We start from the raw sequence: 22,500 nt of genomic DNA on the forward strand, positions 1-22,500 counted from the left end.
GTGGTTAGAACTAAAGCTCAGACGGCTCGTTCGCCGAGAGAATTAGCCTCAGAGGCGCGTAACGCCGTGTAAGACGCGACGAGGCGTCAGATCAGCGTCGAGGTTTCACCGCCGGCCGTTTTCGTTTTCTCTCCTCCCCCCCTCAGGGTCGTCAGGAGGACGCAGAGGAGTATCTGGGCTTCACGCTGAACGGACTGCACGAGGAGATGCTGGCGCTCAAGAAGATGGTTTCTCCACCGGACGAGAGTGTGTTCGCTTTTCTGTTTCTAATTTCACACCGCAGTCACTTCAACATGGCAGTTTAGCCCTGTGATTAACACTTCATTAACACGGCGTGTCGAACGCCGGAGCATAAAAACATCTGTTCTGTTCAGAATCAAATTGAAATCTTTTCTAGTCTGTAATTAAGGCATCAGGTGTTTGGAACAAATCAGACGAATAAAACAAACAATTCTGGGCTAAAATCGATCGAGATGAAAAATTACTGTTCAGTTTGGTATTTATTTGATTTATTTTTTTTGTAGTAAAGCAAAGCATTTTTTTTCTTCTAGTTTATTGGACAAATAAACAACTAAATTGACAAACTAGATTTACTGAAATTTAATTTAAAGCCCATTTTATACATGTATTTGATCTGCTTGAGGAATTGATGACTTTCTAAGACACGACACCCCTTAAGCCTGAAGCTCTTGGACCCAAAACAGAACAGAAAGTAAACGTGTTCTTTATAAAAATCACAAACAGAGATGGACGTTTGTTACGATCCCCAGGACGCTCTTTGGCCTCGAGCTCTTGGAAGCACAATTTTTGGAAAAAATGTCTTGTGCGTTTAAATTTTAGCCCAAAACCTATCCATCATCTGAAAGATGTTTTTAACCCGGTGGTGTTTATTTTTCCGCCACGCTAACGCAGTGAACAGGTGCAGAAATCATCTAACCTTTACTTTAGCAGCCAGATGTTCACCTTTTTAAGTCCGTTATGCACTTGATGCGTTCTTTATTTATTAGCTAGGTTAGAATGGTTTATCCCCCCACCCCCCTCCTTTCTGTTAGTTGTGATGTAATCCGGTTTGTTTGTTTGCGTGCAGAAGCGTCCACGCCGAACGGTCCCGGATCTCACGTGGGCACCGAGGAGCCCGTGAACAAGGGTGAGGACGAGGAGGGCAGCGAGAACGAGTGGGAGCAGGTGGGACCCAGGAACAAAACCTCCATCACCCGGCAAGCAGATTTCATCCGCACGCCCATCACCGATATATTCGGAGGACACATCAGGTAGGAAACGATCAGCACCTTTTGGCTGATTTTGTGTTTGAAAATTCCAAGGAAACACTAACGCGCTCGTACAGGAGGCTCACACCACCGTTAGGTCGTACCTCACGTCACGGGAGCCGCCGGCGACTAGGAAGCCTTTTAAATTTATTATCTAAAGTCTAATAAACAACGTGACCCGTTTAAAGGGATCTAAAGCAATAAACCGATAAATATCACCAGTTTTATTGCTGACGTTTTTCACGAAGCTCGTCTTCGTCGGTTCGGTATTATCGTAACTAGGACCAATAGTAAACGAGTGGGCGGGGCTTTGGTCGAATTGTTGGTCTTCCATCACCGCTGTAAACTTTATACTGTTTTTGCTGCCTCGTTTCTTATTCCGGGTTTTTTTTTTCCTTCTCGGTTTGCTGGAATTTTCTCGGTCTAAATAAAGAGGTATATGTTTGATGGATCTAATTTGACCATCTGCTCTTTTCCATGAGAGGATTTTTCCTTCGTTCCTATTTGGTATGGGTTAATGCAGAGTGTGTGTGTGTGTGTGTGTGTGTGTGTGTGTGTGTGTGTGTGTGTGTGTGTGTGTGTGACCAGTCGTGCACGGCCTGGCTGCTCCTCCATCTGTGCTTATGAAAATCAAAACCTGTCCGAGCCAAAAGTTTTACATGAACCCCGTGTGTGTGTGTGTGTGTGTGTGTGTGTGACCGCTTGGCATCGTTCATGACTAAATTTGGAGACAAATTGCTGGCGGAGGTGATGTTTGGGTGACCCGGTTACTTATTATAAAAAGCGGTTGCCTTTTTAAAGCCTTTGAAAGTTTTAACTAATGTAATGTTTTTGCCTAGTTTTCATTTTCCTGTTAACTTTTTCTTTTTCTTTTTTTTTTACTTTAATTTTCTGAAGCAATTTCATGAAGAGATCTCCAACCAGACCACACCACCACCACCCCCCTCCGGAGCTCGCTTTGACCCCTACAGAGAACAGTTTTTGAGCCTTTGTCAAACGGGATGCGTGTGGATTTAGTATTTTTTTATTTTTTTTTTTGACGTTACTTTTAGGGCTGTAACAATAAAGAAACTTAAGTTTCAGCAGCTTTGATGTCTCCACATAAAATAACCCACTTAAAGTCAGATCGGTTTTATTTAAGCCACAGAAATTCACCGCCGTTGCCAGATATCTTTTTTTTTTTTTTTTTTAAATAATTTCATATTTTCTCAAAATGACGACTTCTTGCTAGAACCGTTTACATGCCGGAAATATGGAGTTTTATTTTGCATAATTCACACTGCTGATGTCCTTGATTATAGATGTATAGTGGGTCAGGATTGTACACATCTTCCCCACTGGGTGTAAAAGTAAGAGAATAATAATAATAATAAAAAAAATCGAATGCATTTTAAGAGTGAGTGCAGGTTGTAATTGTTCACAGTCGTGTAAGTCTGCAGTAACACCTGACTCGGATCAGATCACCGTCTAGCTCAGGGGTCGGCAACCTTAAACACTCAAATGCCCCTTTTCCACCAAAAAGAACCGGGTGCTGGTTCAGAGTTAGCGCTGGTGCTGGTTCAAAGTTGGTTCCACTGGCGAACCTTCTAAGAACCGGTTTGTCTTTCCACCGGTTAGAGAGCATCACAGAGCCGAGTCTGACGTCACTGTATACGTGTCACGTTACACAGCAACGTTAGCGCAGCAGCGACAAACACATCAACAATGGTGGATGTTGCTTTACTGTTAATGCTCATGGCTTTGTGAACCTACATTAACACCCAAACGCGGCGAATCCGACGTGTACGTGCAGCTCCATGTAATCTGTATAAACGGAGGTTGTTATGGAGAAAGTACATAACGTTATTTTATCATTAACACAGAAAAAAGTTAGCCTTAGCATGTAGCTACTTACTATCATGTGTGCTGATAATGTATCATATCGCGGTAAAGTAAAAGTGTATTAAACATTAGTATACTTAAGGTACATTATCTAATGTGCTAACAGTAGCCCCGCCCACAGCCCCGCCCACAGCCCCTGACACAAGCGGTTCTTAAGTGTAGACCAGCAACGTTTTGGTGCTACATAAGAACCACTTTTCCTGGTTCAGAGCCGGTGCTTTGGCTGTCGAAAAAGAAAGAACTGGTTCTAAATTAGGCTCCGAACCAGCACTCAAACTGCCCCGGTGGAAAAGGGGCAAAAGAGCCATTTGGACCAGTTTCCCACAGGAAAACAAACACAGGGAGCCACAAAACCCTTTTGACCTCTAAAATGAAGATAACAGCCGCATATATCGTTTTTTACCTTTATGGAATTATAGAAAAAACTGTAGTGTGTTGCATTTGTGTAATCAACGAACGGCTACAGAGTAAACGACATTTTATTCCTGCAAGCAAACAAAAAATATTTTGAAGTTTGAACTAACCTTAACAAAAAAGACGCCGGGTCGAAGGTTACTTTCAAATAAAATGTTCAGTGTCTAATCGAGTCCTCTTCGTATTCATGACCTCAACAATTTAACTTCAGCAAACCAAAAACGCGTCTGCTTCTGTGTGACGCGTATTTTGAGCGACAAAAAAATTAAACGCGGTTTATTTTAATGTTACAAGAGCGTCGTAATCTTAGTTTTGAAAAAAAAAGTCATTCTAAATACTAACTAACTCGAATAAAATACATTTAAATTAAATATTTATTTTCCGAATCTACAGGGAGCCGCAGCAGAGGGACGAAGGAGCCACTCGCGGCTCCTGGTCTAGCCTCGCTCAGCCTCGCTCGCTGTCTTGAATCAATATATTATTCTCAAAATGTATGTAGCTGATGGGTGCGATGGCGAGGTTAATCAACACGTTATTATTTTTAGTCTGTTCCTTTTTGTTCGGCAGCACAAAAGCACAAGTAAATTCTGCCTCCTGTCACGGCGGACCAGAGAAAACGTCTAATGTCTAACGCGTTACTCTGACAAACACGAACCAGCCGTAGTGTACAGTCGTGTTCTTGTGTTTGGATACATGACGTTTGTTTGTGTTTGTAGATCGGTGGTGTACCAGCAGAGCTCGAAGGAGTCCGCTACGCTCCAGCCGTTCTTCACCCTGCAGCTGGACATCCAGTCGGAGAAGATCCGCACGGTGCAGGAGGCGCTGGAGACCATGGTGGCTCGGGAGTCTGTCCAGGGCTACACCACTAAAACCAAGCAGGAGGTGTGTTACCGTGGCGCTCTCCAGTTCTTCATTCTGATTAGTCAAAAGCTGTTGATTTTAATGTGTGTTGTTTCGATAGCAGCGGCTCGTTCACGAGGACGTTAATAAGCAGATTAAAAAACCTGCATTATTATTGAAGTGTTGTTGATCGATTCATTTCCTGTAACAGCACAACAGTGTTCCTCAGGTACGTTAAGCAGGCGTTAGATGACGTCAGGATCTCTTTTGATTGACCTTGATGCAGTATAGTATGTTATAAATAATGATTTCCATATAAGGTAAACGAAACGTGCTTAATGAACTATTGCGTCATCCTGGAATTATAAAAAAAAATCCCTTATACGATCTGACGGACAACCCAACGGTTCTACGTTCGGTAAACACGTTACACACAAACACAATGTGTTTACTTTGGCCTCAGCGGCCAGCGTGTGATGGATCGTCTACATCCTCTAGCCTCTGTTATTTATTTATTTATTTTTAGTTTGTCCGAGTCTCGGTCGGTTCCTCTTTAAGCTCTTTAGAATTCAAACAACAACAAAAAAAGGTGCTCGTTTAATCGTCGTCTGTCAAATGTCTCGAATGCTGACGAAGGACATCTGTGTTGCACATGTGTTTTTCTTTTCAGTCAGCGCTCTTTATCTTCCCGCCGTGTCCTCGGGACACACTTGTGGGTTTGTTGTCGTTCTGCACCTTGCTGAGTTTGTGACTTAAAGCAAATCGAGCGTCAGTGACTGTTTGTTCAGTTCTGTTTATCGGCACTGCGTGTACTAGGCTGGTTAGTGGAATGTGACTCATTCCATTATCTCTTCTCATCTCTCTCTCACACACACACACACACACACACACACACACTCCTTTCCTCTTTTTGTTTTGTTCCGGCTTCAGATCGAGATCAGCCGAAGAGTGACTCTGGAAGAGCTTCCTCCTGTTCTCGTGCTCCATCTCAAGAGGTTTGTCTTCGAGAAGACCGGCGGCTGTCAGAAGCTGGTCAAGAACATCGATTACCCCGTGGACCTGGAGATTAGCAAAGGTACGCGTGTTGGATTTCATTCTGATTTACTCACGTAGTCGTTATTACCTCATCGGTTTTACTTCAGATTTAAAAAGCCTAAAGTTTCTTTTTTTTAATATATATTTTCACACGGCCGAGTCCAACCTGTACGTCAAAATAAACAAGCTCGTTCGTCCCTCCATCCCAAGATGGCTTCAATGGGTCCATCCACCCAGTCCATGGTTTTAAAACAAGCAGCAAATGAGCGTCTTTGAAAAAAGTGGAAACGCCCAAAGATACAGAAAATGATTTCAAAACCGCCAACAAAAAAAAGCTGCATTCGCTGAAAGTCTTGCATGAAAATGGTTTATGGTGCAAAAAAAAACCAAACTTAAAGGTGGGGTCTCCGATGTTTGAGAAATGCTTCAGAAAACTGAGTCGGGACGACAAACAAAACAAAAACAAAACAAACGTGTAGCCAATGAGCAGAAAGGGGCGTGTCTTGTCAATATGGGCGGAGAGAGTGTTCAGTGCGCATGTGTGACATTAGCAGAAAGCGGTTTTAACATTGACATGGAGGATAAAAACAAAGAAAGAAAGAGAAGAAAGACTTACGATAAGGTAAGAAGTAGGACGTGTTAATATAGGATCAGCTTTCCAGCGCTGGAGAGAACTGAAGGAGCAGGAAGTTGGTCACATATTCACAGATTGGAGTTTCCTGAGTCAATAACTCCTGAGCTAAACGCTGTTACTACACAAATAACACCTCTTTTCTATCGTAGTAATGTAGAGACGCAGCTACAACCGTGTTTTGTGTAGTAACAGTGTTTAGCTCAGGAGTTATTGACTCGGGAAACTCCAATCTGTGAATATGTGACCAACTTTACTTAAGACGCCGAGGCGCTTTTTTCCTTCTCGATAGGTGAGTAACGTTGGTTTTGTTTTGTTACACAGAACTAATATATGTCTTTGTCCTTTACATGATTATACTTGTGTGTCATTTTTGCTTGTTTGTTTATCTACAATCGTATTGTTCTTCCCTTCAACTATTATAAAGACACGTTTCTTTCCAGTAGTTGCCTGGGTTACGTATGTATGTGTGGGCGGAGCTATTGATACAGGGGTGGGACCCATTTGGGTTAGGGGCGTGTTTGTTTTGGTGATTTCAAATATCGACGTTGACTTTCAAACATCGTGCACCGCACCTTTAAATGAAATGGGGTGAACTATAGCTTGATAGGTCAAAAGAGAAGTGATTAAAAAGTCCAGCGAGATTAAGTATGTTGTTTGGTTGCGTCCTGGCTGTCTGACAGTAACTCATGCCCCTTGTTCAGCTAAATGCTTCTTAAACCTCATCTTTCTACTGCTCTCAAATTCACACCTCATCAATCCAAATCATGTCCTTAAACACCACGGTGACTCATCCTGCAGCCTCTAAAACTCTGTCACTTGTTATCCTTCTCCCTCAGCAACACACTTCAGACCCTGCGGTGTGTTATGTTCAGGATCATGAGCGGTGGGACGAGGGTCTGGATCAGAACCTTTTCGGTGCAGTTCTTTTCCTGTTAGTTGACTTTAGAATCCTGTGAATAAATAGCTAGGCATGTTGTGGGGAAAACCCTCAAAATATTGCATCCATCTGGATTTAAACATGCGTCTTATTCCGGTTAGAAAAGCAAAACACTTTCCGTCCCTCGGATGCACTTGAAACCTTCCAAGTCCAAATTCAGTCTGGAGTTAATTTGACTGAAACGTTCCTCTTCTTTCTGTTCTCTGTAACGGCCGGTCTGTTTGTTTACAGCTAGTATGATTTATGCAATATGATTCTTCTTCTCTGTGCAGATCTCCTCTCACCGGGTGTCCGGAGCAAAACTTTGAAAGGCCAAAGAACCTACAGGCTCTTTGCAGGTACGTCCACGTCCACGTCCACATCCACGTCCACGCCGCTACTACTTACTGTCAAAATCTGTGAAACGCAGGATAATAAAATACAGCCTGCTGTTTTTGGACCAAACCCAAAGTGAAAGTCATCAGTGAAGGTTGGGTTTTTGAGTCTGTTCTGGTTTCATATGAAAGAATATGGAAAAGTTCTGTCACGCGTGCGACGGCGCGAGCTGCCTTGCGGCGAGGGACGAGTCACGGCTTAATAAAGTAACGCTGTCGGGTGACGGATGATGGAGATTATTGTCCCTCGGTGGTTTCCTGTTTTTTTTTTTTTGCGGGCCATTCCATGTTGCTCATGTAGAGTCATGGTGTTTAATTAGAGATTTTTGGGAATGAAGATCTATGATGTTGGTAGAAAGCGTCAGTGATCCATCAGAACTCACTATTTGCTAATTTGTAGTTGCTTATCCAGGTGTTAAATAAGGGATTCTGTCAGGTTTTATTTGAACGTCGCTGCCCTATAAGAACTAACACGACTCCTGAGCACTGGATGTGTTCATATCCATTTGTATCAGTTCAAACAATATTATTCTGATGGTAGATTCCCAGTGAACAGTTTACACGTCACCCCAAACATCAGTCTTCTGCAGGCGAGACGCTGTTTTATCTAAATGGTGTCATGACCATGAACCAGCCCTATTCATCCATCCATCCATCCATCTAATCAAACCAGCCCTGTTCATAACTCCAGCCCTTCCATCCATCCATCCATCCATCTATCCATCCAATCAAACCAGCCCAGCCCATCCAATCCAATCCATTCATCCAACCAGCCCATCCAATCCATCCAAACCATCCATCCAACCAGCAAGTCCAATCCATCCAACCAGCCCAGCCCATCCAATCCATCCAACCAGCCCATCCAATCCATCCATCCATCCATCTATCCAACCAGCCCATCCAACCAGCCCAGCCCATCCATCCTACCAGCCCAGCCCATCCATCCAATCAACCCATCCATAAAGCCATCATCAATTTAAACTAGCCAGTCCACCCGCCCATCCATCCATCCAAACCAGCCCATCTGTCCATCCATCAAAACTAGCCCATCCATCCATCATCTCAAAGCCCCGCCCACAAATCAGTTTTTATTCTGAAGTACTGAAATGTGCTATTAAAAAAATTTTATATATATAAAAGCTGCATTAGCAAATTTGATCAAAGATCCAATCATTTAAATCTCACTGAGGTTTCAGATTAAACTGTCGGATTATTAATGGATTATTAGTTTGTGTGTAAACGGTGCTACTGTTTGTACCAGACGTTTCTCGCTCTTTTATTGTTTCCTGAACTGCTTACTGATCTCTTTAAACACACACACACACACACACACACACACACACACACACACACACGGTGCCACTATTAATCTTTCCCCTGCCCAGGAGTGAATTATCACCGCTCATTTGTTTTCGTTGCTTCTTCTGGAACTCTTTCTCTACCAACGCTGTACATTTCTCCTAAACCCGACTGCTTAACCCTAGTTTTTACTCTTGAGCAAGATCTTCAGTCCTCCTGCAAACATCTCTTGACCAACCTTTGTGTTTGTTAAGCAGTGTTCTCAGTAGTGACGTTAAACTTCTTCACATTCATGGTTGTTTCTCGTAAACGTTGTTTCATGCGTCACACTCCGGATTTCCTGCACGTGTCTTTGTCCTGGCTTCGTTTCGCCTGTTGTGTCAGGAGCGGCTTTAAAAGCACTCGGTGTTTCGACCCCAGTCTGGACTGGGCATCTAGTTTTTGTTGGGATTTTTTAATGTATTAAATTTAGGTGTGTTTTTATCTTAAATCCACAGGGTGCTTTTAACACGAGGTTCAGTGTGAGCTGGGATTAAATTCAGTCATTTAGAACATTAATAAAACCCTGTTGATGGACTGGAAGCTTTCACACGTTGTGTTTAAGTGGGAGGGAAATCGATTCTCTTGGTTTTCTCTCTCTCTCTCTCTCTCACTCGCTCTCGCTCGCTCTCTCTCTCGCTCTCTCTCTCTCTCGCTCTCTCTCTCTCTCACTCTCTCTCTCTCTCTCACTCTCTTTCTCTCTCTCTCACTCTCTCTCGCTCTCTCTCACTCACTCTATCTCTTTCTTTCTCTCTCTCTCTCTCTCTCACTCTTTCTCTCTCTCTTTCTTCCTCTCTCACTCTCACACTCTCTTTCTCTTTCTTTCTCTCACACACACTCTTTCTCACACACTCTCACACTCTCTCTTTCTTTCACACACTCTTTCTCTCTCACACACTCTCTCTTTCTCTCACACATTCTCTCACACACTCTCTCACTCTTTCTCTCACTCTCTCTCTGACACACACTCTCTCTCTCTTTCTCTCACACTCTTTCTCACACACACTCTCTCTTTCTTTCACACACTCTCTCACTCACTCTCTCTGAAACACACTCTCTCTCTCACACACACACACACACACACACACACTCTCATTCTTTTTTACACACTTTCTCTCTCACACACTCTCTCTCGCTTTCTCACACTCTATTTTATAAGAAAAAGTTATAATAATTGGCAAATAATTACCCAGAAATAATCCGGTCAGCTGTAGTGATAATAACAGCAGATGTACGTGTATTGTACAACACTAATTTTATGTGGCCTTCTCCTACAGTCGTCTATCACCATGGGAACAGCGCCACAGGCGGCCATTACACTACGGATGTCTTCCACATCGGGCTGAACGGCTGGCTGCGCATCGACGACCAGGCGGTGAAGGTGATCAACCAGTACCACGTGGTGAAGCAGACTGCAGAGCGCACCGCCTACCTGCTTTACTACCGCCGTGTCGACCTGCTGTAGAAACCACACACCCTTGCGCTCACACACATACACACACACAAGCTTTCTAACACAACACACACTCACACGCCTCAACAAAAACACTGCCCAACTTTTTCTCATGTGAGTTCCCTCCTCCCTTCACTATCCCTCGCTTTCACACAGAGCTGGCTTTTCCACGTTTCTGTCATCATTTGGAGGAAGAGGGAAATTATTTCAAATCTGGTATCTAAAGACTTCCATGAGGTGGCGCTCTCTCCTGCAGGTTTTGTTTTGAGTCGGACGCTGCGGCGTGACAGAGGCTCCACGGTAGGGGTGAAAACGACGGCCATAGACGCTTTAACCCCCACGGGTTTGGTCTTGGACTGCACTCTTTCCTTTTTTTTTTCTTTTGTTTTTCTTCTTTATTTTGTTTTGTTTAATCTACTTTTTTAACGGCATAGCGTGAGAGAGAACAATTTACATGTTTTGCCTTTTAACGAAGGGATTCGACGGACGTTCTGCCGGATGAAACTTTTTTGATGCACCAGCAAAATTTGACCCAAGGAACTGCGTCGAGAGCAGAACACGAGTTTCCTTCAGAATCCCGACGACGCAAGACGCACCGCTCGAACGCTGCTGCCTCCTCTTTCTCTCCTCTTATTTTTTTTCTTTTCTTTCTTCCTTCTTCTCTTTCCTTCTGTTCCTGTTGTCTCTCCTTTGTTCGTGATCTCGACACTCAGGCCTAGCTGTGTTTGGGGGGGGGGGGTAAAAAACAAACAAACAAACAAACAAACACTGGAGCCGTCGGATTATAAGGAGACGTCAGACCGGGAGCGAGCGAGAGAGCTGCAGTGGGAGACATGAAATTTAAAAAAAATAATGTATTTCTTTTGGTTTTGTTTTGTTTTTTGCGAGACCCTGGGTGTGGTTTCTGGGTGTAGAATTAGAATGATTTAACAATTTTAATGCGCTTTAGGACAGAAAACTGATTCACGAGGAATAAAAAAAAAGCTTATGTGCACGCAAACCCTTTGAAATTTGATCAATAAAGTGAAATAAACCAAACACGCAGACGAATAGATGCGCATTTTTCACCGAGAGTTCGTTCGCCCGGGGAAAGCGTGGACGCCGGAGACGAAGCGACGAACAGCGACGTTACCTTTTTACCATCAATTTTTACACGTACATCATTTAAGGGGTGTGTCCATGGTGTGTGTGTGTGTGTCCCACTCGTGCTCAGCCAATCCCAGGCCTTTCTTTAGAGAAGGAAGCTGCAGTTACTCCACATCTCTGTTCGGCCGCCTCGGCCTCTCGGTACTGTGTGTGGTTTTTGGGTTTTTTTTTTTTTTTTTTTTTTGGAGACAAACTTTTCAGTAAGCGGGCGAATCCTGCATGGCTATATGAGCTAATAAACCCCTAACGAGTGTCCACACACACGCACACAAACGCAAATATGTCCGCTTTTGTTTCATTGATCATTCATGAAGCTTATACACTGATTGTATTGATTTCTTTTTGTTAGTTTTTCCTCATTATCCTTTTTCCCTGAACTTTTTTTTTTTTTTCTTTTCTCAACCGATTTGATTTGAATTGAAGAAAAAAATTTGACCCGACATAAAGCACAATAACAAATAAAGTTCTACGATGGATCATATTTCTGTTACATCTTTGAAGGTTTATTCGTTTAATTATTTATTTTTTTAACAAACAGGATCGGCGCAAGGAGCGAAGAGATCGAAGACGGCTTGGTGGTGTGTTTTATTATTTAAAAAAAGAAAAAAAAAATTTTCCCTTTGGTGTTCGTTTCCTCTCTGAATGTTTTGGCTTTTGATCTGTTTATAAGTGTGTGTGAGTGTCGACTCTTCTGATTCACGCTGTTTAGCTGTAAAGCTCTGTGGAGGAATAACAAGCAGAAAGGGATCGTGTCAGGGGTCAACAAAAAGATTTTTATGACCTATAATATGAACAATAATAATAATAGCGACTCGAGAGCAAAAAGACGCGAGACTCAGGTGAATGTTTTAAGGTCTGAGCTGCTGTGTTTTATCACCACGCACGATACGAGTCGTCCTAGCGACTGTTCTTTCTCCAGACGTGTTTAACGCCCAGGTGACTGGAGTGAGATTTCATCAGTGTTTCACACAAAAGGTCTCCTGATGCAAATAAACGACTCCTCCTGTATTACAGCGACCGCTTTTGTTACTGCGGATTTATTTCGGACGACTCGTCTAATCTAAACCTCCACACCGGTAATCCTTCATGAGTATTGGACATCATTAACATGGACGTGTGTGTGTATTGCAGCAGGTGAAGGGACTGGGGTTGGTTAGTATGTGGTTATTTATTCAGATATAACTATATATAGGTGAAGCTCAATAAATTAGAATGTGGAAAAGTTCAAGTTTTTTCAGTAATTTAACCCAAATAGAGGGGCACGGTGTCTTAGTGGTTAGCACGTTCGCCTCACACCTCCAGGGTCGGGGGTTCGATTCCCACCTCCACCTTGTGTGTGTGGAGTTTGCATGTTCTCCCCGTGCCTCGGGGGTTTCCTCCGGGTACTCCGGTTTCCTCCCCCGGTCCAAAGACATGCATGGTAGGTTGATTGGCATCTCTGGAAAATTGTCCGTAGTGTGTGATTGTGTGAGTGAATGAGAGTGTGTGTGTGTGTGTGCCCTGTGATGGGTTGGCACTCCATCCAGGGTGTATCCTGCCTTGATGCCCGATGACGCCTGAGATAGGCACAGGCTCCCCGTGACCCGAGGTAGTTCGGATAAGCGGTAGAAGATGAATGAATGAACCCAAATAGTGAAACTTGTGTATTATATAAATTCAGTACACACACTGAAGTAATTTAAGTCTTTGGTTCTTTTAATTGTGATTATTTTGGCTCACGTTTAACAAAAACCCACTAATTCAATAAATTAGAATATGCGAAAGAGTAGAAGATGATGTTAATCAGCTAATAAACTGCTGCGAAGGTTTCCTGAGCATGTGGAAGACATGATTGTGATCTGACGGTTGCCCAGAAGACGATCACTGACCCCCTTCACAAGGAGGATAAGCCACGTTCGTTCGTTGCCAAAGAAGCTGTTCAGAGTGTTGTATCCAAGCATGTTAACAGAAAGTTCAGTGGAAGAAAAAGATGCACGACCAACCGAGAGAACCTCAGCCTTGAGAGGCTTGTCGAGCAAAATCCATTCAAGAATGTGGGTGAACTTCAGAAGGAATGGACCGAGGCTGGGTTCAAGTCATCATGACGTGTCAAGGAATTTGGCTACAGTTGTCGTATTCCTCTTGTTAAGCCTCTCCTGAACCACAGACAAGAAGTCAGAGGCGTCTTAGCTGGGCTAAAGAGAAGACAGACTCGACTGTTTCAAAGTCCTCTTTTATTTCATTTGGAAACCAAAGTCCTGGAGTCTGGAGGAAGGGTGGAGAAGTTCATAGCCCACGTTACTTGATGTCCAGTGTTAAGTTTCCACAGTCTGCGATGATTTGGAGTGAATGTCACTATTTTTAAAGTCACTGCACCCGTTTACCAAGAGCTTTTAGAGCGCTTCATGCTTCCTTCTTCTGACCAGCTTTTTAAAGATGCTGATGTGATTTTCCAGCAGGATTTGGCACCTGTCCACACTGCCAACAGCACCAAAAGGTGGTTAAGTGACTGTGGTGTTGGTGTGATTGACTGGCCAGCGAACTCACCAGACCTGAAGAGGAATGCAGATGAGCTGAAGGCCACCTGAGCAGCGCCACAGACCGATCACCTCCGCGCCACGCCGAACCGAGGCAGTAGGCAAAGCAAAAGGAGCTCCAACCATGTATTGAGTACATACACAGTAAATCAACAGACTTTCCAGAAGGCCAACAATTCACTAAAAATGTTGTTTATTGGTCTTATTAAGTATTCGATTTTTGGGGGGTTTTTGTTAAACGTGAGCCAAAATCATCACAACTAAAAGTACCGAAGACTTAAACTGCTTCAGTCTGTGTGTACTGTGTTTATAGTGTACGCAAGTTTCACTATTTGAGTTGAATTACCGAAATAAACGAGCTTTTCTATAATACAGAGGTAATATTGAGGTAATCCATTTACCTCAATAATGTAAGGTTTAAAGTTTTTTTTAAGCAAAAAGATTAAATAAAATCATTCGCTCCAGTTCAGTGGTGATTTGATCGTCCCTGAGCTGCATTATAAAGCTGTTGATTATAACACACACACACACACACACACCTTGTTACATACAACTGATGTTTCTTCGAGTCTCTCTGATTTTTTCATGTCCTGAGAAATTTTTCTTTTATTCCCTATTTTGTCAGAATTCTCATCATTACTATTATTACTAGTTTCAGATATTCTAGTGAACTACGGAAAGATTCCCAAAAACCGAAGTATGTGACCAAAAAATCTGGCCTTGAGATCAATAGGCATTTCTGACTTTAATGGTCTCTCTATTTAAAGAAAATTCCTCCTCTCATCCTCGTACATGTCGGTTCAGACGTACTGATGATCGTTCCTGATTTTGCACTGTCAGTATTTGACTTTTTTCTTTTTTCTTTTTTCTTCTGAAAGGTGGAGATATATATATATATATATTTTTATACCAAACACATCAGAATGATTTCTGTTCATTTTCTCCTCCCTTTCTTGTGAAATGTTAAAGAAATGAAATGTCCTGACATTAAAACGACCCCCTACGTCTTTGGTTTGAATGAGCAGAATATTTGTCTCTCACCTCAGCTTTATACATATATATATATATATATATATATTTTTTTTTCTTTAATTTTCAAATAAAAAACTGTGACAAAGCTGTTTACGGCTGTAGTTTAGTTACGAGGTGCGAGTTGGTCTTTTGTAATAAAAAAAAAGAAAAGGAAAAGAGAGAGGGGAAAAAAAACGACAAAAAGGCTACTGTAGTTGAACAATGCGGTTGTCTGTGCCCCTCGGCTCAGTTGTCTGTGCCCCTCGGCTCAGTTGTCTGTGCCCCTCGGCTCTGGGCCTCCTGCGGTGAGGAATGTGCGTCGTGACTACAAAGCAAACACGAGTTAAAAGAGGAAGGTGTCCTGCGAGTTCGTCTTGACTTGCGACTGAGAGGATCTAGGATTGCGGACTCGCTCTCCGATCTCTTTACCGTGCTTAGGGTTCGTCTCCGTCCTTCATCCCGACCTCAGCGCGTCGTGTTCCTGCGGCTCGGCCGGTTGTCTGCGACCCCGAGGTCCAGCCTTTACCTTCAGGGAGTTCTTTCTGTTCTTCTCCCTCTCACGCTCTTCACGTCACAGAGTTTGTTTCCTCGCACTGTTTGACAGCCTAAGGAGAACCTCGCAGCCCCCAGCGGACCACCTGAAGTGGGGCTCCATGCATTGTGCTTTTACAGCCTTGAGCAGATCTTTAACACGGGCTCACGGCCTTGGGTGGTCGTGGAATAATAAGCCTCCAGGACCACCGCTAGAATAACGCTCACGCTGTAATAACCCGCTGTCTGTAAAGTCCAACCTTGAAATTCCAGAAATGTGTACGTTAAATCAGGGAAACCGATATTCATGGGGTACATGTGGGGTTATTTTTGTTATTTTACTGCCCAAATCTCTCTCAGGTTTCAGCAGGTTTGGTCTAAGGCGTGTCGAGTGACATCACGACACACACGTTTAGCCGAATTCCTGTTCCATTCACCTGTGTGTAACAATGAGTACAGCTCTGTCTGAGCTAAAAAAAAAAAAAAAAACAGAATCAAAATCAAACATTTTTGGCCGCTCCGATCGCAAAACGTTTCACTCACTCACTCATCTTCTACCGCTTATCCGAGCATCGGGCATCAAGGCAGGATACACCCTGGACGGAGTGCCAACCCATCACAGGGCACACACACACACTACGGGCAATTTTCCAGAGATGCCAATCAACCTACCATGCATGTCTTTGGACCGGGGGAGGAAACCGGAGTACCCGGAGGAAACCCCCGAGGCACGGGGAGAACATGCAAACTCCACACACACAAGGTGGAGGCGGGAATCGAACCCCCAACCCTGGAGGTGTGAGGCGAACGTGCTAACCACTAAGCCACTGTGTCCCCCTTTTCATCACCACATAATAGTTTTTTTTCTTCACTGAGTTCCACCCACTAGTCGGTTCTCTACGTTCCTGCTAGCAAGTGATCACCCTGTGGTTTCTTACTATTATAGCACGATATAAACAACCAATAAAACGTATTCTAGTAGGATGTTACGTGTGACTAGTAAAGTGAAGTGACCCTCACCGGAGGAACCGATGATCTCTGCTCCAGATTTCTCATGATCTCTTTCTCTCTACACATTTAATGAGACGTCCTGCTCATAGATCCTGTATGTAATTAAAAGTTAGTGCACCCCTGACCCTCACAGCCATATGTGCTTGGTGAACATCTCATTCCAGGTTCTTTCCTCTCTTTTCTCCCCTATACTTCTTCTTCTTCCACGTCTCTTTTCTTCTCTTTTTCTTTCTCTCTTCTCTCCTTTCTCCTCTTTCTTCTCTTTCTCTTTCCCCTAACTGTTGGAGTGTGGTTGTGGGGTTTAGTGTTCATTTAGCTACAAGATCATTAGTGAGATCAGACACTGATGTCGAGATGTTTAGGAGACGGTTCCAGTTCATCCCAGAGGTGTTCAGTGGTGTTGAGTCAGAGTCAGGGATCAGTGCAGGACACCCAAGTTCTTCCAGTTCAACCTTCACCTCCACACCTTGTTTTCATAGAGACTTTCTGTACATAACCCTGTATTCTGTGTGTTTTCAACTTCGTGGCAATATTTTGGGGAAGCAGAAGATTTTTTTTTTGGTCGGTTCCTCTGAATTGAGAGAATGTCATACGTTAGTTTTGCTTCATTTCCCACCAAACTATGGATTAATTTAGCTTTGAAATCCTCCCAGTTGGAGACTGTGCTCCGTATCCCATCCCAGTCAAACGTCTGCTCCTCATGTCTCACTCTGCATCTCCATCTAGTCTTATATTTAAAATTCTTGTAGATTAGGTTCTCCCCCTAAATTATACATCTCTTAAATGACACCATCTATTTAATATTTTTTTTTGCTCTAGGTCTTCGGCGTATTTCGACAGATAGATCCTAAACTAATTCTTTTGCGTCATTTATGACGCAATCGGGGTAGATGGAAATGTTTTTCTTTTCTTCAAGTGTCTTCGAGGGAGACCTCGCTAATTAAGATGATAGATGCTTTGAAATGTCACGACCAGATGGAGAAACACAGCTTATCCCTCAAACGTGTCCTGACACAAGTCTATGCTTCTCTAAAACTCCTTTTCCATGAGCCAGATTTTGGGGGGAGGAGGGGTGGTGTTCCATTCTGAGCCTTTGGGGTTTGGGATGTTCGGAGAACGTCTCAGGAATCTGTCCTTAGCCGGTTGTAGGTCTGTGTGCTGTTGAACGGAATTATATGGAAGACCGAACGCCGTGTCTGCTCCATCGGACCTCGGAGGAGAAAAAGACAAGTTCTGGTTTAGATTCTCTTACAACAGCACTTTGTCTCGGTGCAGACCGTTGCGTAATGTGGGTTTGTCTGACATGGAGCGCTTCCCGCTTTCCTCGCCGACTGTTGGCGCCTGAGACGTGTTCAGTTAAACAAAGTACTGGCGTAGAAGCTGGAATCTCCACACTGGGCATGGCCTATGGTGCTACATCTGCCAGCATCTGCCTACAGACTTACTCACTCTCTCAATTATAGCCCTTTTACACCCAACAAACCACCATATGGTTTCTAACCTCAAACCAGATCGAACCAAACCCCCCCCCCTTTTTTTTTAACTGCTGGGGCAAAGAAAATAAAGATAATAATCTACATTTACAAATTGTATAAAAATATGCCTGCCTTGATTCCAGTCTTGCTCAAGCTAATCCCACTAGAAGGATCCGAGGGTGCCAAAACTTTTACTCTTTTACTTTTTAACAAAATAGCTATTTATATAAATGAGATTCAATGTTCAAGATTCCGTCCTGCGCAGAAGTGAATTAAAATGAATCTGAAAGCCGACAACGACGCAAGAAACGTCAGGGCGATTCTGATCAATCGGTGGTTTGCTCTTTTTAAGCTCCGCCCACATTTCTCTGATCGGTTACCGTACGACGCGGTGAGCGACGGAAATAGTGACCAGCTGTAGGGAAACGGAGGCTCTGTTACCCTGTGAACTTTAAAATGTCACCGCTTTCCGCCACCACACCAGACGCTGTGTCGCTCGGTTCCACCTTTCAGAGTCGCTAAGAGGAACCGGACCCGAGCCGCGGACCCCCATGAGCCCCTGCAAATAATAAAGTGCTACAAGAGATGGAGAAAGGGGAAAGAGAGATAAATAATCATTCAAAGAGAGACAGAGTAAGAGATTGATGGAGAGATGAAGAGAGCAAAGTACAGAGAGAGAGATAGTGGGAGAGATGAACAGATAAAGAGGAAGACAGTCAGAGGATGAAAGAGAGATTGTAAGATAGACTGGCAGATGGAGAGACTGAGATAGTAAGTGATCGAGACGGGGTGAGAGAAAGGAACACGAATAGAGAGAAAGAGTACGAGACTGATAAAGGGATGAGGGGAGAGCAATGGAGAGAGTAAAGGAGTGCAAGAGAGGAATTGAACGGTAGAGAGACAGAGCTATAGATCGTTCTTAGGTGAGACAGAAAAAAGGGAAAGACAGACAGAGGGAGAGAGAAAGGGACAGGAACTGAGAGAAAGACAGAATAGGAGACAGAGAGAGAGAGAAACTGGAGTTAGAGACTGAGAAATGTTAGTTTAGAAGAATGGAGAGAAAGAGACGCCGAGGGAGACGGACAGATGGAGAGAGAGAAACACTTTGTCCTTCCAGTCACACGGTGTACAGTAGACACTGAGATGGAGAGACGGAGGGAGAGAAACATCTCCCGTGAGAAACGTGTTAAAAGTTTATACCTGCAGACACTCATTCACTCGTTCACTCCTTCCACCACAGTGCTGCTGAATACCGGACTCTGATTGGTCAGATGATGTTTATTCATTTTTAATACACACGTCCTAATAAAGTAGTGTTTCTGACTCGGGTGTTTGTTTTTGTTTTTGTTTGTTTGTTTACATTTAATTTATTTTGCAGTTTCTTGCGAGATGCTGGTGAGGGAACTCCTGCTTACGGATGCTATCTGCTTCATCACACCTCACCGTCCAGGACCTTGAGATGTTCCTAAGTTTTTTCCTCCATAAAAAGACACACAGTCTTTTATTTCCTGAGAATGAAAAAAAAAGCTGTTCATTTGAACTCTTACGGAGCAGGAAGTGACTCCTCTAAGACCTTTATAGCAAAAGGCTCTTATTTTTATTTGATTTGTAAAGCTACATGTTCTTAATTTAGCAGTTGCTTAAATCTCCAACATTCAGCAGCTGCGATTTAATGCGTTTTGGACCGCGGTGTTGTTTTTGTCTCTGTGAGGACTCGCAGACCGACGCCATCTAGTGCTTACAAACATCTTCTGTTCGATGTGGAATTTTCCTACGAGTCACGATGCCAAAACACCACATTCTTTGCCTGATTCACTGACCGTCCACGGTTCCACTGTTTGACCTTTAAATAATCTCAGGGGTTAAATCCCATCCAATCAACTCACTGCCAGAATTTAATTTCCTCCTTTATTCAGCAAAATGACTGAATCTGATGCTGGTTAAATTTAACTGGTGCTTATGGGGACAGGGATGAAGCCCAGCTAGGATTGTTATACCACGACAAACCCGAGAAGAAGAAGAAGAAGAAGAAGAAGAAGAAGAAGAAGAAGAAGAAGAAGAAGAAGAAGAGATAAAGGAAAAAGATGAAAGATGAAGAAGAGATAAAAGAAAGATGAAGAAGAGACAAAGGAAAGAGATGAAAGATGAAGAAGAAAAAGAAGCAAAAGGAAAGAGGAGAAAGAAGAAAAGATAAAGGAAAGAGATGAAAGATGAAGAAAAAGAAACGAAAGATAAGAAGAGCAAGAAGAAGAGGAGATAAGGGAAAGGTACAAAAGAATAAGAAGAGATAAAGGAAAGAGATGAAAGATGAAGAGATAAAGGAAAGAGATGAAAGATGAAGAAGATAAAGAAGCGAAAGGAAAGAGGAGAGAAAAAAAGATAAAGGAAAGAGATGAAAGATGAAGAAGAAAAAGAAGCGAAAGATAAGAGGAGAAAGAAGAAGAGATAAAGGAAAGAGATGAAAGATGAAGAAGAGATAAAAGAAAGATGAAAGATGAAGAAGAGATAAAGGAAAGAGATGAAAGATGAAGAAGAAAAAGAAGCGAAAGATAAGAGGAGAAAGAAGAAGAGATAAAGGAAAGAGATGAAAGATGAAGAAGAGATAAAGGAAAAAGATGAAAGATGAAGAAGAGGTAAAAGAAAGATGAAAGATGAAGAAAAGATAAAGAAAAGAGATGAAAGATGAAGAAAAAGAAGCGAAAGATAAGAGGAGAAAGAAGAAGAGATAAAGGAAAGAGATGAAAGATGAAGAAGAAAAAGAAGTGAAAGATAAGAGGAGAAAGAAGAAGAGGAGATAAGGGAAAGATACGAAAAGAATAAGAAGAGATAAAGGAAAGTGGAGAAATAAGATAAAGGAAAGTGGAGAAATAAGATAAAGGAAAGTGGAGGAGGAAGAAGAAGGACAAGAAGAAGATCGAGCTGAAATAAGTAGAATTAGAAGAGTTTTTGGTGTCAGACCCCGGCCTTGTTCCCAGGCAGCTGGACTTCACCGGCGTTGTGTTTGAACTGCAGGATTTTACTGGACGTTTCTCTGGAGATGAGTTAAAAGGGTTTGAAGAACAGCTCAGTTTTTATGTCGGACAGATAAAGCTGTGGATTAGATTCTCTCTCTTCTCCAGTGAAATGTTCTTACTCCACCTCCCCGCTGTTGTTTTCCTCGAGCTACACCTCCTTTTTTACATCAGTGCATCAGATCTGCCGAAAAAAAAACCCCTCCTTAATCTCTCCATTAATCCAGAGTTAATGTTAATCCAAGAACCTTTTTTCTATCTGGAGATTTATTTACTTATTAAATAATATTAATTTATATAAACTAAATATAAAGCACTTTTTTAACGTATCCTTTACGGAATTCATCATTCCAGATTTTTCTGATATAAAAGCTGTAACAGGTCTGAATGATTTCACTGAACACTTCAGTACTGTGGCTGTGGCTGAGACAGATTCACTTCACACTGAACGCTTTGAAATCCCTGATCTGATCTCGTCAGTGTTGAGTAATCCGGCTCCTGATCACGGCTGCGCTCGGGGACGTCGCGTCGCGTCGGTAACGTGGAGGCCGACAGCTTCAGGGAACAGAGAAATCAGGGATTATACAGAAAGTCTTCATCAATAGTAGCTCAGTGGATAAGGTGTTCGACTGGAAGGTCATTGGTTCGAATCCCAGGTCCACCAAGTTGCCAGTGCAGGGGCCCCTGAGCAAGGCCCTTAACCCTCAATTGCTCAGGTGTATAAACTGAAATAAATTGCCTTTCGAACCATAACGCAGTGTAGGTGCTCATATCTTTACGACCATATATAGAAACATGGTCGTGTCTGTCAGGCTATGTATGGAAAGTATTGGAAATATTGATATCTTTAAGACTATAGATGGAAATGTGGGTGTGTCTTTAAGACCATAGATGGAAAAATGTGGGTGTGTCTTTAGAACCAGGTATGCAAATGTTGGTGTCTTTAAGACCATATATGGAAAACTGGGTGTGTTTCAGGTCTATAGATATAAATGTAGCTGTTTTTTGAAGTACATAGATGGAAAGTGGGTGTGTCTTTAAGACCATAGACGGGAAAATGTGGGTGTGTCTTTAAGACCATATATGGAAAGGTGGGTGTGTTTCAAGACTATAGACAGAAGTGCAGGCATGTACTTTAGATCCACAGATAGAAATATTTCTTTGTTATTAAGTCTATAGGACCCCAGGTCCACCAAGCTGCCACTGCTGGGCCCCTGAGCAAGGCCCTTAACCCTCAGTTGCTCAGTTGTAAGTCACTCTGGATAAAGGTGTCAGCTAAATGCTAAATGTAAATGTAAATGTAGGAATGTCTGTAGGTCTGGGATTATCCTGGACATTAAATGCTGATGTTTGTTGGAATTTTTTTGTACACAAAATTTTTTTGTACACAGCACTCGAGCTGACAGACACTGCATGTTTATGCGAATCCCGACGGTCCGTTTTACATCTGATTAGATCGGACCATCGTCTGATCGCACGCTTCAGTTGTTGAAAATTAGACCCGAGAGACATCTGAGATTTTGTTCAAAGGCTTTTTTGTAATCATGCACAATATCAATATCACACATTCGCTTACATCTAAACAGAGACCCTGAAATCTTTAATATTAAATCCTCAACATATTT

At 42.8% G+C, this 22,500-nt stretch overlaps 1 protein-coding gene across 2 annotated transcripts in view; it reads left to right on the plus strand.

The window, feature by feature from the left end:
* Positions 1–11,810, plus strand: part of usp10 (ubiquitin specific peptidase 10) — a 30,305-nt gene extending 18,495 nt beyond the window's left edge. For both annotated transcript variants that reach the window (XM_060871514.1, XM_060871449.1), the window contains 6 exons: positions 147–246; positions 1,088–1,271; positions 4,280–4,445; positions 5,334–5,478; positions 7,282–7,347; positions 9,999–11,810. In XM_060871514.1, the coding sequence (XP_060727497.1) occupies positions 147–246; positions 1,088–1,271; positions 4,280–4,445; positions 5,334–5,478; positions 7,282–7,347; positions 9,999–10,186 (849 nt within the window). In that variant the 3' untranslated portion in view covers positions 10,187–11,810. The remainder of the gene's footprint in view (positions 1–146; positions 247–1,087; positions 1,272–4,279; positions 4,446–5,333; positions 5,479–7,281; positions 7,348–9,998) is intronic.
* The last annotated feature ends 10,690 nt before the right edge of the window (positions 11,811–22,500 follow it).

The sequence above is a fragment of the Tachysurus vachellii genome, chromosome 1 (assembly GCF_030014155.1).
Source record: "Tachysurus vachellii isolate PV-2020 chromosome 1, HZAU_Pvac_v1, whole genome shotgun sequence".
NCBI lineage: Eukaryota > Metazoa > Chordata > Actinopteri > Siluriformes > Bagridae > Tachysurus > Tachysurus vachellii.